The sequence below is a fragment of the Solea solea genome, chromosome 19 (assembly GCF_958295425.1).
Source record: "Solea solea chromosome 19, fSolSol10.1, whole genome shotgun sequence".
Classification (NCBI taxonomy): Eukaryota; Metazoa; Chordata; class Actinopteri; order Pleuronectiformes; family Soleidae; genus Solea; species Solea solea.
Window position 1 is genome coordinate 22,213,338 of NC_081152.1, and position 14,526 is coordinate 22,227,863.

Sequence of the window (14,526 nt, forward strand, 5' to 3'; positions counted from 1 at the left end):
TTCTTCTGTTAAGAGGGAGTTTTTTTCTCTCCACTGATGCCTAGTGTTTGCTCATTGTGTGAACTGTTGTGTTTCTCTGCTCTCCTTGATGTTGTCTATGTACAGACCTGAGATCATGTATGTTATGATTTGGCACTATACAAATAACATTGAATTGAATTGAATTGAATGTTCCAGTAACACTTTAGATTAGGGAACACATATTAACTAGGTGCTCACTAGCCCTTTATTAGTAATTATTAAGCACGTATTATTAACACCTTATTGTACATAATCTTATATCTATTCTATTATGACATGAATTAAGATTTTTCCTGATTAAGGTGTAAATACAAGCTTAATAATTACTAATAAAGCTCTGGTATGCTACTTATATGCATGTTATTAAGCACCTAGTTAATGGTGATTATGTGTTCCCTAATCTAAAGTGTTAGCCATGTTCCAAACATTTGCCCTGGAAGAATCAAACAGTTGTATGTTCACAGTGCGTTTGAGAAGAAGGTCGTGACCTTTAGCATCACGCGCTCCGTATGTGTCAGACACAGAGCAGCAGCTACAGTCAGAGCCGCAGTGACGACCACAGCCGTGGTCAGACGTTTCAGTGGAGATGACGGCGTTTGTTGAGCACGAGTCTCTTCACTCTGACTGTGTCGCAGTGTGTGCAGCTCCTCGCGGGTCAGAACCGCAGGACGCAGTTCAGACAGAACCTCCACAGCCGCTCGCTGTCCAGCCTGCACGGCGCCGCTCATGTAGCCGCACCACTGAGTGGCTGTTTCTGTTCCTGCCCAGTGGATCCTAGACGCCAACACAAAAACAATGAGAAACAATGTTACTGTTTAAACCCTGATCCATAAATGTTCATATTTACACTGATCAACGGCTCAGCTTTTCACAGGATCAACACCATGCATGTGTGAGCCAGTTTCTACACAGTCTTTATAAATCAATACCAGTGAATACGTTTTCATACAGGTTTACTTGTCGTTCCCAGAGTCTGTAAGAGCAGAATGGGAGGCTCCTCCTCTCCTGTGGAACCAGCTTCCAATGACAGTTCGGGAGGCGGAGCCTCTCTCTGTATTTAAAGTTCGACTTAACTTTAAATCAGGGAAACCTGGACCAGCTCTTAGTTATGCTGCTATAGACCAAGACTCACACTCACTCTGTCACACTCACTCTGTCACACTCAGGGTTATGAATATGAGTTCATTATATGTCATTAACTTTGTTCTTTCTCTCTATAGTTTCTCTTTCTCTCTCTGTGTTCTCATCTTGCAGGTTGCAGGATCCAGATCCAGTTTTGAGTCTATCACCTTTACTATTATTATTATGCTAGAAATACAAATTGATATCAGTACAATTTAACAGTCTCTGCTGCTGCTTATATAAATAATTATGTCATCACTGACTCTCACTGTCCTGTATAAACGTATAACTTGATACAGTTGTTGTGTATCTGCTCCTGGTCTCCCCCACCTCTTCTCTGTCCCCCATTTTTTCCTTTCACCCCAACCGGTCGAGGCAGATGCTGCACATCTGAGTTCTGGGTTCTGTCAGAGAGTTCTTCTTCTCTCCATGATGTTGTCTGTGTACAGTGCCTTGAGATAATGTATTATGTATAATGTTATGATTTGTAAAAAAATAGAAAACTGTCAAATGAAGTCTGAGCATATAGTTACGAATAATAAATATGGATTAAAAAATAGTAAAAGTTTAAACTAATAGATTTAATCAGAGTCAAAGTTTGGAAATAAAGGAAACATCATTTTACAGTTGGTTGTTAATTGTCATTATTAGTCCTTTATGGTTTGGTTTTGTTGTTAGTTTTTCTGCTTGTTCTGGTTTATATGTTTAAATATTTCTTATTGAGTTGAAGCTGATACATTAAAACATGAACATACATAAACATCAACATAACTTAACATACATTCAACTTGAAAGAACAAGGACAGCAAAGAACAATTATTTAAAAAGAGTGGAATAGAAAGTGAATAAATGAGGTGTCCAGAGGTCCGGTCTATTTTTAAATATATATATATATTTAGGTATATATATATATATATATATACATATATATATATATATATTACATTATTTACAGGGCTGAAACGTGTGGTTGAGGTCTCCCTCAGAGGTAAGATGAGAAGCTCAGCCATGCAGGAGGAACTCAGAGGAGAGCTGCTGTCAGTTGAGACGGTTCTGCCACTAGTGGGCACCTGACACATCTAACTGTGAGGAGACTGAGAGCCTGGGGAACCCACAGTCAGAGCTGGACAGAGGGGGGGGTCTCAGATAGAAGAAAGTGAGACACCTGTGCATGTGATGTATCGCAGGCTGCGAGATAAACAGGTCAAATAAACCTGGTTCAGTGCATTACCAACACCTGACATGCTCTGCTGCTGCTGGCAACTTTTTTAAAAGTTTTATTCCAGTATTCTATTCTTTTCTTTGTACAGCAGGGTTCGTGCAGCTTTTTAAGAGTAAAATTCAAGCACTTTTCCAGCACTTTCAAGATAAAATATCAACTTTTTCAAGGAACCCAAAGCTTTAAATAAACTCTGTATCTACATATATATGACAAATAATCCTCCCTGTTTACATTCATTTATGTTTTACTGTTCTTTTGCAGATATAACCCAATTTACATAGCAAGGGAACAATCTTTTATGAATGACAGACACAGGATTTACCAGTAACATTAATGAAGGTTCCACCCCAGTATTAACAGAGCTGTGTTATTGTTGAAGTGTAAGGGTACATCACGCTAAATACTTGACACCTGTAGAAGATGTTTTTTTGTTTTTTAAAACAACAAAAAAATGCATACATATTTTCTGGATGTGTTCCAGTAAAGTGAAATAGAAATAATTATCCTCTATTGTCGTTACAGCATTGCTAAAACAACTAATCTAATGGTGGCCTAAGACTTCTGCACAGTACTGTAAAATCTATATAATAATCTATAAATATTACAACTAAAAGTAGCGCCCTGACTAAAATGGACTCTATGCAACAATGAAACGGTATTTACTGCAACTGCATTTCAAATTATTATTTCAAAAAGAAAAGAAACGAAAACATACAAAACAGATGATGGAAATATGACTACACTAGTGTAAGGAGAAGAAATGATAACAGAATAAGCCACGCCCCTTCCTATATATTTTTTAAGTTATTTCATTTCAAATGTTAAGAGGTTATTATGTCCAGTTTTTATGTATTGTAGCTCACAAAATAGTGTGTGTGCTCCAGGTTCTGTGATGAAAAGTAGCACATACAGAGAGGTGTGCTTCATCCTTTTGGCCACAAGATGGAGTATCAACTAACTATCAACTATCAACTATAGCGGCGCACCAGATAACTTTATATTATCATCTTTTCTTTTTTCAGTGTGAGAAATACTAATAATATGTGTGGCAGGAGTGTGTGACAAAAGAGCGACAAGCGTGACCATCACGCTCAGTGTGTGAGACTTGAGAGTAACCCCCGAGCTAACGCTATCTAGCTAACAACATGGATTTGATGCAATGACTGAATGATAACTAGCTGACCACCTTATTGCTAACGGTTCTGAGCGTCAATTTAGCATACTATTTGTACTATTACTATACTATTGTCTTTGTATCGACAAGTCAATAACACACAACTCGGAATTTGTTGTAACTTACAAAGACCGGCAAAGTGGTTCTGGATAATTCCTGACGCGATTGCCAGGTGAGGGGCGTGCGCAAGGAAAGAAAACACGGGGAACAACACTCATACGAGGCGGCGGAGGAAAAACATTCATTTTATTTAAATTTCCAGAAGACATTTTTTTAATTACGACGCTGGTCAATATATAGTAAATCCAGCATTTTCCAGCACAGTGCTCAAATTTCAAGCACATTTCAAACCTTGAAAACACTATATTTAAAATCAAGCATTTTCCAGACTTTCAAGGCTCTGTACGAACCCTGCATTAATGCAATTAATCGTGATTAAATATTTAAATCGTTTTGACAGCACTAACTTCTAGTAAAATTCTGTAAAATATAATGAAATGTCTGTAACAATGGTCTGAATCACACTAACGTTACCGTCGCTGAACTCTGTGACCCTGTCCACTGTCTCTGAGACTATGAACAGATTATTGGTGACACAGTTATCTTTGTCTGCTTTGGAAGAAAAAGTCTAAGTCGACTGTGGATCATAATTCATTTTTTTTTTTTTTACAGAAATATGTAAATCTTTTTGCACTCGTGGGATCTCGGCGACTTTTCTTTGTGTTGTTGTTTGTCTCTTCTTTGCTCACCCACAAAAACAAAGCAAATGCTTTTTCTTTGCTTGGCTTTGAACGTCTCCCTCTCTAGGGGGCGCCACAGAGGACGATCCACATGTTTGATTTGAATCTTCTGATGCTTTGTCACATTTTGTCTGGAGTCAATTTGAATTGTCCAATTAACAACAAGCAAAGGGGGTTAGGTGACTTGCTCAAGGGTAACACAACCCTTGAGCAAGGACACAAACTGGCCACCCTTAAGTTCCTGTTCTGCCCCCAGAAAAAAGTAAATACATTTACACATAAACGAGTAAATAGTTGGCCATTTGATTTGCACTTCCGGGCCACCATAGATTTTTTTGAGTTTTTCAGACTTTTGTCTCTTATTGACAAAAACCAAAAAGTATTTAAATTCGTTCTATTGTGGCAGGATGGGGAAAGGCGGAGAGAGACGTAGGTGAGCTATGAGAAAAGTGGTGAACCGGCACGAGCAAAAGCTGCATCAGGTGGAGGACGTGAGACAGGAAAGGAACGGGGGGCCGAGCTCGCAGGCAAAAACTCCCCCGGAACACGGAGCGGGCTGTCCGAAGACCAACTCCGTGGGTGAAGCATCAAGGTCCTCCTTAGGAGCTGAGTGCAACCCAAGCATCAGCAAGCATTGAGACCACTGCACAATGCACCACCGCCTCCTCCAATGTGAGACCAGTACTGGTGGACCTAAGCGCAAGGATATCCGGGTCACCAGGCTGATTGGCAGCATAGCGGATAAATCAACCCCAAGATGCACAGGACACACCAGCACCCACGACAGGCAATCCGCAACAGGGTTCGCTTTACCCGCCACATGCTGAATGTCCGTCGTGAACTCGGAGATGGCTGCCGGGTGGCGCTGCTGGCGAGCAGACCATGGCTCAGTCACCTTCACCATAGCAAATGTTAACGGTTTGTGGTCAACATAAGCCGTGAAAGAGCGGCCCTCCAGCAGGAAACGGAAATGGCGGGTAGCCAGGTAGAGCGCTAACAGTTCCCGGTCAAAAACGCTGCATTTGTGCACGTTGTCTCGCAAACTATGGCTAAAAAAATGCTAGAGGCTGCCATGTACCAGCCACACGCTGCTCAACCACCACCCCCACAGCCACGTCCGACGCATCGGTTGTGAGAGCAATGGACGCCCGAGATGGGCTAGGAGCGCCGCGTTGGTCAGGGCAGACTTAGCCCCGTCAAAGGCCTGAATCCGTTCAGGGGTCCAGTCAACCTGGTCGTTGGCCTTCTTCAGCCTCAGGGCCCCGTATAGTGGCAACAGGAGGTGGGCAGCACAAGGTAGGAACGGACGGGGAAAATCCGCCACCACTTGCACCTTAAAAGGTTAGCACACAGAAAATCTGCCCTGATAATGGGAACTGTAATGGAGGCTAACACAAAGTCAAACTGAAATTTGCGTCCATTGGTACCAAATATCTTGATAGAGGAGCCGTTGGCCGCACTCAACCGTGGGCCGCTGCCACAGGCCGACAGGTCCGCTGTTGCTGGGGGGAGAAGACTCTTCTGGGAGCCGGAGTCCACCAGAAACCGTCCACCTGACAGGGAGTGTTTAACAAACAGCAGCTCCTCTCGATCATCGGCGCCCACAGCTGCTACTGAGTTTCGCCGGTGCCTCGAACGCGCACGGAGGAATGCAGCGCCGAGCCTTGCTCTGGTGGAAGAAACACAGGTCGCCTCGCGGTCTCCTGGTGGAGTCTCCAGCCTCCGTCGCCGAATCCGTGCCCTCCACCGTGGGCTTCAGGTAATCCGACACCACACTCTGCACGGAGACACGCCTGGAAGTCAGCAGGATCCGATCCGCTTACTCAGCCAAACTTTGGAAGTCCCCAGCGGCCATGCATGGGGAGTTCGCCAGGGCTGTGCACACTGGCAGCAGGAGTTGGCGCAGGAAAATATGTGGGAAAAGGAAACCACCGTCCTCCAAGCCCAGTAATGACAGCATACCATCCATCAGGTCCACCGCCGAACCATCGCCCAAACCAGGAAGCTAAAGCAGCTTATCCGCTCTTTCCGCGCTGACAGGCTGTAGCGCGGCGTACTTTCCGTGCCGCGCAGGAGCTGCGTCACAAGGCAAGTGGACTGCTGATCCAGTGCCGCGACCACCAAATAATACCTGGAGTCGTCTGCCGTTATTCCTCGCAGGTGGAAAAGCGCCTCGATGTGCTCAAACCATGGAGCTCCGGAGTCACACTCCTCCACTTCTTCGAACATGTTCAAAACGGGGTCACCAATGTGGCAGGATGAGGAAAGGTGGAGACGTAGGTGAGTTTCACAGGTTTATTCTGTATGAGTTGGAACAGCAAGAGCACATGTGCCCCATACAGCAAATATATATATGACAAAACACACCCTTACCCAGAAACCAACTGGGTGAGAGAACACACCCCTGAGTGCCCGCCACACTTTATTCAATCTTAAACTTTAACTCTCTTTGTTTTCCTACCACGTTTGTTAAATATGACTTCACTTCCTTTCACTGATTCATTTTTCATTAATTTAACATATTTAATCACGATATTCTTAATGTCCCTTGATTTCTTTGTGTCCCATTATTTCTTCTCATTTTAATGCTCTTATCAACATAGAAAAGTGGATCTGCTTGCTTTGTGCAGATGTTTTTTTATTGAGACAATATTTCTGTCACCTGCATATTGTGACTTATTCCTCGGCTGCGTTGGATACGGAGAGCCCGCTTGGAGACGGAGAAGCGCACAGCGCTCGCCATCCACTCAGAACACAACGTTAGCTACTACTCTTTAGCCCAAACAAGTGTGTGCAGCGTGCCTGTTGTGTTGTTTCCGCTCTAGCTAGATCTAGTGTGGTGTTGTAGTTTTTATAACTTACTAGTTGTTGCAACAGCATGTGAAAAAACACAAAGTTTGCTCGACCAAAAAGAACGTTAATCTCACGATAAAAAAGAGAAAGACGCCGTTAAAATGGGTTTGTGTTAACGCCGTATATAACACCGTTAATAACACGTTAGTAACAACTGACAGCACTAATAAAAACATAAAGAACACAAAACAAATGCTTTTGAAAAATAAAGCAGTAGTAGTAATAAACCTGTTATATTTCTAATTGATCTAATGTCACGATGTGTATTTTAGGCAGACTGATGTCGTCATGTCAGTCAACAAACACCAACGGCCATTTTGTCTTTTTGTCGTCACTGCAGAATTTAATGCACTCAGAGCTTTAACTTTGTAAAACACGAACGTGCAGGGTTTCAGTTTTATTCATGACTCTAACATCTAAACTCAGAAATATGACACGAGATGATATTTGGTATTTTCAGCTGCAAATATCATATTTATAATATCAACCTTATACATTTTATCTCAGTAATTTTTTTTTTCTTCACAGTCGGCCTTTTTTAAAACTGATTCAATTTGATTATTTGATTCAATATATTTTCAAAGCAAATGTGATGATTTAAACAAAATCAAATAGAATTTGTGACTTCTTCATAATCACTGTTTCTGAGTGTGTGATACGCGTGCGTTGTGTTTTTGTGGTTTCATCACGTTTGCTGGATTAACGTCAAGGTCCTCCTCCCCGCCCTCATCCATTCATCTCTGAACAGACTGTTATAAATGGATGATGGGGGATCTACACTCACTAACTCCTGCACACGTTGTTTTCATGGAATAAAAATAACACAGATCTTCAGCAGACATTTACTGTCATCATGATACAATCTGGAACCGCAGATTAATATCAAGAGTGTGTCACGCTGCTGTGTTTCACTGTAAACCGTTTGGTTTCAGTGAGGTCATTAAAGGGCAGAGAGAGACTTGTTTACCTGCCGCATGGTTTCCTCAGGCTGGGCTGGTAATACGTGAGCAGACCTGGTGCCATGACGTTGGTTGGGCAGCCTCCACTGAACTCCTCCTCAGCCCAGTCCTGAACACAACAACACACCGTATAAAAATCAGGCTTTAAATCACCAACTGAACAGAACTCTGATCTAATGTTGTACTGAACTGTTCAACACTGCATGTGGCTAATTTGTGACGTCTTATACTGAAAGAGCTGTTTAATAATGTGTTAGTAATGACTGGGTTGTAGAACCTGATAATGTAATAAATCCCAGATAATGTAATAACCCCGATAATGTAATAAAAATTTGCACTTGAGTCCATTGAAAATGTAATAAAACCTGATAATGTAATACACTTTTGACCAATAATGTAATAAAGTATTACAGTATTAACGGGAGGTTATTACATTATCAGGTTAGCCTTCATTTCGCAGGTCCTGATAATGTAATAATTCCCCAATATTGTAATAATTTAACAGCAGATCACCCGTTACTTGCGTTCAAGTGGTGATACTGTGTAAGCAACGCAAGCTCGAGAGCTCTAGCACCACCCACAGGACAAAGTTGGACATGCATATATGTACATTAACTTTTGACTTGTTCATCCGTTTTTCACAAATGATGTATCACTGGAACCCTTGGGCCAAGCCGAGTTCAACGCATCCTTAATGTTTTTTTCGGCCATTTTGGATTTTCTGCCATCTTTGATTTGATCCATAACTTTTCAAAGGCTTCTCTTGTCACACATTTTGATACAGCGCCAGTTTATTCAGCTCACCGCGCGCTGCTGGCGATCAGCGGTGACGATCAGCTGTGCTGTCCCTAAGTGTTTTTAACTGATTTACAGTTCGGCACTGTTCGGCTCGATCCTTATGTAGGACGTCTCTTCCTGTGACGGCACTCTCGCTGTTTTCTGCGCATGCTGCCATGTTGATATTGTCAGAGAACTAGTGGAGGGAGGGGGAGACGAGAAGCAGCTGAGCGAGTGAGCGCTGTAAAGAGGACAAATCAGAAACCCCCTGGAAGAAGTGGGTGTGTGTTTGCCTGTGTCTCATTTGCATATAAAGGGACCATGCACGAAAACCGAGTGTTCTGAAAGGGGCGGGTTTAGCAGGGTTATTGAACTGCTATTGTGCTTCATCCTTATGGTATTTTGACCAAAGCATGTCACTGACATGTTCATTAGGACACCAGGGAACTATTTTAATGGGGGGAATAAGGTATAATATGTCCCCTTTAAGGATGCGTTGAACTCGGCTTGGCCCAAGGGTTCCAGTGATACATCGTTTGTGAAAAACGGATGAACAAGTCAAAAGTTAATGTACATACATGCATGTCCAACTTTGTCCTGTTGGTGGCGCTAGAGCTCTCGAGCTTGCGTTGCTTCCACAGTATCCACCACTTGAACCCAAGTAACGGGTGGTCTGCTGTTAAATTATTACAATATTGGGGAATTATTACATTATCAGGACCTGTGAAATGAAGGCTAACCTGATAATGTAATAACGTCCCGTTAACGTAATACTTTATTACATTATTGGTCAAAAGTGTATTACATTATTGGGAAATGCACTTTATTACATTATCGGAAAGTTATTACATGATCAGGTTTTATTACATTTTCAATGGACTCAAGTGCAAATTTTTATTACATTATCGGGGATTTATTACATTATCAGGGATTTATTACATTATCAGGTTCTACATGGGTTACTATGAAGTGCACAGTTTCCAGGTTTCAAAATAAAAATCATACAATTGTACTATAAAAATTGAAGTATAATTATTTTATCTTTGATTTCTGCCAAATGAAAATACACCCTGGACCTTTAAAGGTGACATAGACCGGAAGCTCCAATTAACGCTGCGTTTGTGTGTGTATCTGCGTCATTACCTCGTTTATGAAACCCTAAAGTTTCAGAACAAACAGTTCAGCCACTGCTGAGAAAATAGTGTTGTATTGTTTTCCTGGGCTCTGCGAAGCGGATCGACACTTCCTTAATTTGATGTCGTCATCAGAAATCCTCACCACCGTAGCGCCTCCCGGTGCGGGCACTAGTCCGGGCACATCCGGTTGCGTACATTCAACCGCAGAAGAAGAAGAAGAACTAGTCTCGTTGTAGCTGCTGAGATGCAGAGCATCCACCGTGCCAGAGGGGGAGCTGTGTATCTGAGCGCTGGCCTATCTATTACGTCACTTCCAGGTACCTGGCCAATCACAGGACAGTTTTAAAGCTCTCGTTGGCTGGCCAATCACAGCAACTGTTTGGTCTGAAACAGCGCGGCTGACGAGAGCGTCAGTGAGGAGATATTTTGATCGGCTCGTTTGCAGCGATTAGGAGGTTTTTAATCATGAAAACATGTTAATATATGTAAGTAGACCTCCATAACTAACATATATGTGTGATACAAGCATTCGATGTCACCTTTAACCTTTAAGCTCCAAAAAGGAAAACAAGATTATAATCTTTGCAAATATTGCACAAAGAAGAATGTTCCTGTTTTTAAACACAGAACAACTTTTGTTACCAGAAACTGTGGAAAACTCATATTCTCAAAATGTAAATAAACCCCTGATTCTGAGCGAGGGTGGGGATCAGTGCAAGGGGCGTGGCCTGATAGTGAAATCTGTAAATACACTGATCTGCACGTGGATCAACAAATAACATTAACTAGACTGGTTTAAATGTTTAGTTGCACTTTTAAAGGTCACTGTTTTACTCACTTTGTCTTCATAGTGGATGAAAGACGCAGCCTCAGGGCCGAGGTATTTGACCAGAGCACAAACCACAGCGTGTTTTCTCTCTCCAGCCTGAAAACACACAGAAACATTACACTGACTTTTCATCTGCAACACATGACCACACACACACACACACACACACGAGAGGCAGCCAATCCCTCTTGGTTTCACACATAACATCATACTCACACACACACACACACTCCTCTTCTGAGCTGAACTGAAGCAGCTCTCACTCACACACGACCACAACTACCGCTCACTGTCTGCACTCCGTCCATCCACACACTCGTCCACCATCGACGTCCGTCCTCTGAGACACTTTGAGGACATGACAGCGGCTGTGGCAAAGCTCAGAGGTCAACTGCAGGACGTCCTGACCGAGACGTGGACAAACATCTCACTGGCTGTGACTGGAGTCGGTGTTTTACTGACAGAAACAGAACCAGAACTAGGACCAAAGACCAGAGCTGAATTCTTCAGATATGCACAGGAAATCACACTGGATCCAAACACAGTCAACACACGTCTGTTATTATCTGAGGGAAACAGGATAAACTGTCTTATCCTCGTCACACAGACAGATTCACTCAGGAGTTGGTGTAGCAGTGACGTACAAGAACATCAGAAGATCATGGAGTTTATTTGGATCCAATGAAAGTATCTGGACTGACGTCTCAGATGTTAAAGTCTCCAGAGTAGGAGTTTACCTGGACCACAGAGCAGAGTCCAGACCACGTTCACTCAGCCTCTCGATGCTGGAGTTAGTTTTGTTTATTCTTCACCTGGAGACACAGCTGAGTTGTGTAAACTCAAATAGATGCAGTGAGTTAAACTGTGTGTTTAAATCTTTAACTTCTCTGCTCTCATTGCAACGACAACAATAACAGGAAAAAATCCACTTTTTCCTGTTTTATGTTTAAATTCATCAAATCTCTTGTTCCTGAGTCTTGATGGGAGACAAAATGAGGCTTTAAAACAGAAGTGAACTTTAGCTTCTATCATCATTTATGGCTCATGTGATGGTGGAATTACAGCTGAGGTAATAATCTTTCATTGTTGTGAAAGCTGAACAAATTACAAACATTCTCGATCATTTAATGGATGATTTTGAAGTCAAAGCATCAAAACCTCAACAGTGTCCACTCCACTTGTTTCACATTGCAACTGCATTTTCTTCCGTTTAGCATTGAAGAAGCTGGTGGAGGCTCCTCATTTATCACTCGGTGCAACAGTTACGGTGCATTTCAACGCTGGATTGACTTATTTGCACAAGTGAAGAGAAAGAACTGGAATTAGATGTAAATATATGAAAAGTTTATAAATGTATTTTCAGAAGTCAGTTCGTTTTACACTCTATATTATGTTGATTCTATCATTGAGAATAATCCAGTCAAGTGGTTTTCAAAGTGACTGGAAAACCATTAATAATCAAGAGGCTCTTTTAACCTCAAATAAAAATGTCTCCATTTCATGACGAGTGGGCTCGTCCACCTCCACGTCCTGAGTGCAATGATGAAGCTTCTCTGTTTCACTGCAACTGATCAGCACTAAAAAATAATAATAACAACAATCCAGTTGAAGAATTATTCACTGAAAGTGTTTCAGAGTTCAAAGTCTACATTTATCCTTGTAATTGATATATTATCATGTTAAAAAGTGTGTATATAATGACATTTTTATGCATAAATAATCATTTAAAAAGTTAGTTTTTATGAGATGAAAAGACGTAATTAATCACAGTTAATTCAACATGTGTTGATTTTTCTTACATTGATTGGCAGCTCTATTTCTTACTCATTCATTATCATAACATAGATTTGGTTCATTTGACATTTAAAACACATTCTAATGACTAAAGTTCATTAAAGGTTCACAGGTGCATCATCAGTTGAAAACACTGATGATTTCATAATTCAATTATAATTATGACTGATGATTAAAGACACTTTTGTTTATTTCAGATGTGCTTAAAAGACTGTGTTTGTTTTTCTATGTTAAAACTAATGTTAAAACTATTTTCTAATTCAACCTCATGAAGTTAAAAAAAATATGTAATGTAAGCGATATTGACGAGTTTCCCCCGAAAAGTCTTATGTATAGAATCACTCTTTACCTGTTTGGTTGTCCACTGAGACGCCTGCTGGCCTGCGATGAATCCCACCAAAGCAGCATTTCCACTGTGAGTGGTGGCGTCAAAGGTGACACAGAACGGACACTCAGTGGAAGAACCGGCCACGATTTCCCCAGAGAAACCTTTCTCCTTCCAAAAAGCCTGGAGGGAAACAGAGACTTTACAACATGACACAAGACAAACACTAAAACCAGCAAACCTTTCATCAGATAGCAAAGAAATCATGTTTCATTTGTAGGAAAACTGAAAGTTTTAAAACCATAACAATTTAAAAGCTTGACATCATTTAACCCACTGGGGAAACATATACTAAACTTCTCTGGAATCTTTTATGTAAACTTATGTAACTAAAAAAATACTAATTTACAGAGAAGCTGAGAAAATATCTTCACTTTCAGGCATCTGTGTTTTTAATGAACATTGTCTTCAGGTTCAGAAAGTGAGGAAATGTGGAAGTACCTGAAAACTGTATTCTCTTGAATGGCCATCAGGGGGCGACTCCACTAGTTTAAATGTAAGTCTCGAAGAAAATTTGCTTCTACTTTTAACTTGATTTATAACACACAGTTAAGAGTTTCACTAAATACTTTAAACATGAAAACTGAAGCAGAAATTGTGTTTGTTTTTTGTGACTTGTACATTTTGCACATGTGGGTAATCATGCTCTTTTGCACAATAACTGGAAGGTACATTAATCACAGCACTTTGCACTAATTAATCACAAGGCACATGAATCACTGGTCACGATAGCACTTTATTTGCCATAGTTTGCACAGTACATTTTGCACATTGCAAATGTTTGGTGCTGCTATATATAGTATTTTAAGTTTAGCTCATTAGTGGAAGAGTCCAGTCATAGTTAGTTGGTAGCACCATTTTACCATCTGTCTGTGCTGCTGGATTAACCTATGACTCTCACCATAATCTGTTGCTACTGTTGAAGTGGAGTAATAAAAAATGGGAAATGGGGAAACCTGACGAGTTCTAAGACTTTTCTTCGGCGTCATCCAGCCGCTCACCGGTCGCCTTTCACATTTTTTTAAATAAAAAGGGTGTAGTGTGGATGGTAGACATTTAAAATGTGAAAACAGCGTTTGTGTGGATGACAGATTTTTTTAAATATGAAAACAGTGTTAGTGTGGATGACAGACATTTAAAATATGAAAACAGCATTCCTGTGGATGGCAGATATTTAAAATATGAAAAACAGCTTTCGTGTGGATAGCAGATATTTGAAAAATGAAAACAGCGTTTGCGTGGATGACAGATATTTGAAATATGAAAACAGCGTTTGTGTGGATGGCAGATATTTAAAATATGAAAACAGTGTTTGTGTGGATAGCAGATATTTGAAATATGAAAACAGCGTTTGCGTGGATGACAGATTTTTTAAAATATGAAAACAGCGTTTGTGTGGATGGCAGATATTTGAAATATGAAAATAGTGTTTGTGTTGATAGCAGATATATGATAATCTGCTGTCAGCTGTAACCTAACCTGTTGTCCCCACAGCATTTCTCTCTGGATAATGA

At 41.0% G+C, this 14,526-nt stretch overlaps 1 protein-coding gene across 1 annotated transcript in view; it reads right to left on the reverse strand.

The window, feature by feature from the left end:
* Positions 1-479: 479 nt before the first annotated feature.
* Positions 480-14,526, reverse strand: part of si:ch211-127i16.2 (probable flavin-containing monoamine oxidase A) — a 32,671-nt gene continuing 18,624 nt past the window's right edge. The window contains exons 9-12 of the mRNA XM_058618069.1: positions 12,977-13,135; positions 10,843-10,929; positions 8,100-8,200; positions 480-795 (exon numbers count right to left, since the gene is read on the reverse strand). Coding sequence (XP_058474052.1) covers positions 480-795; positions 8,100-8,200; positions 10,843-10,929; positions 12,977-13,135 — 663 coding nt within the window. The remainder of the gene's footprint in view (positions 796-8,099; positions 8,201-10,842; positions 10,930-12,976; positions 13,136-14,526) is intronic.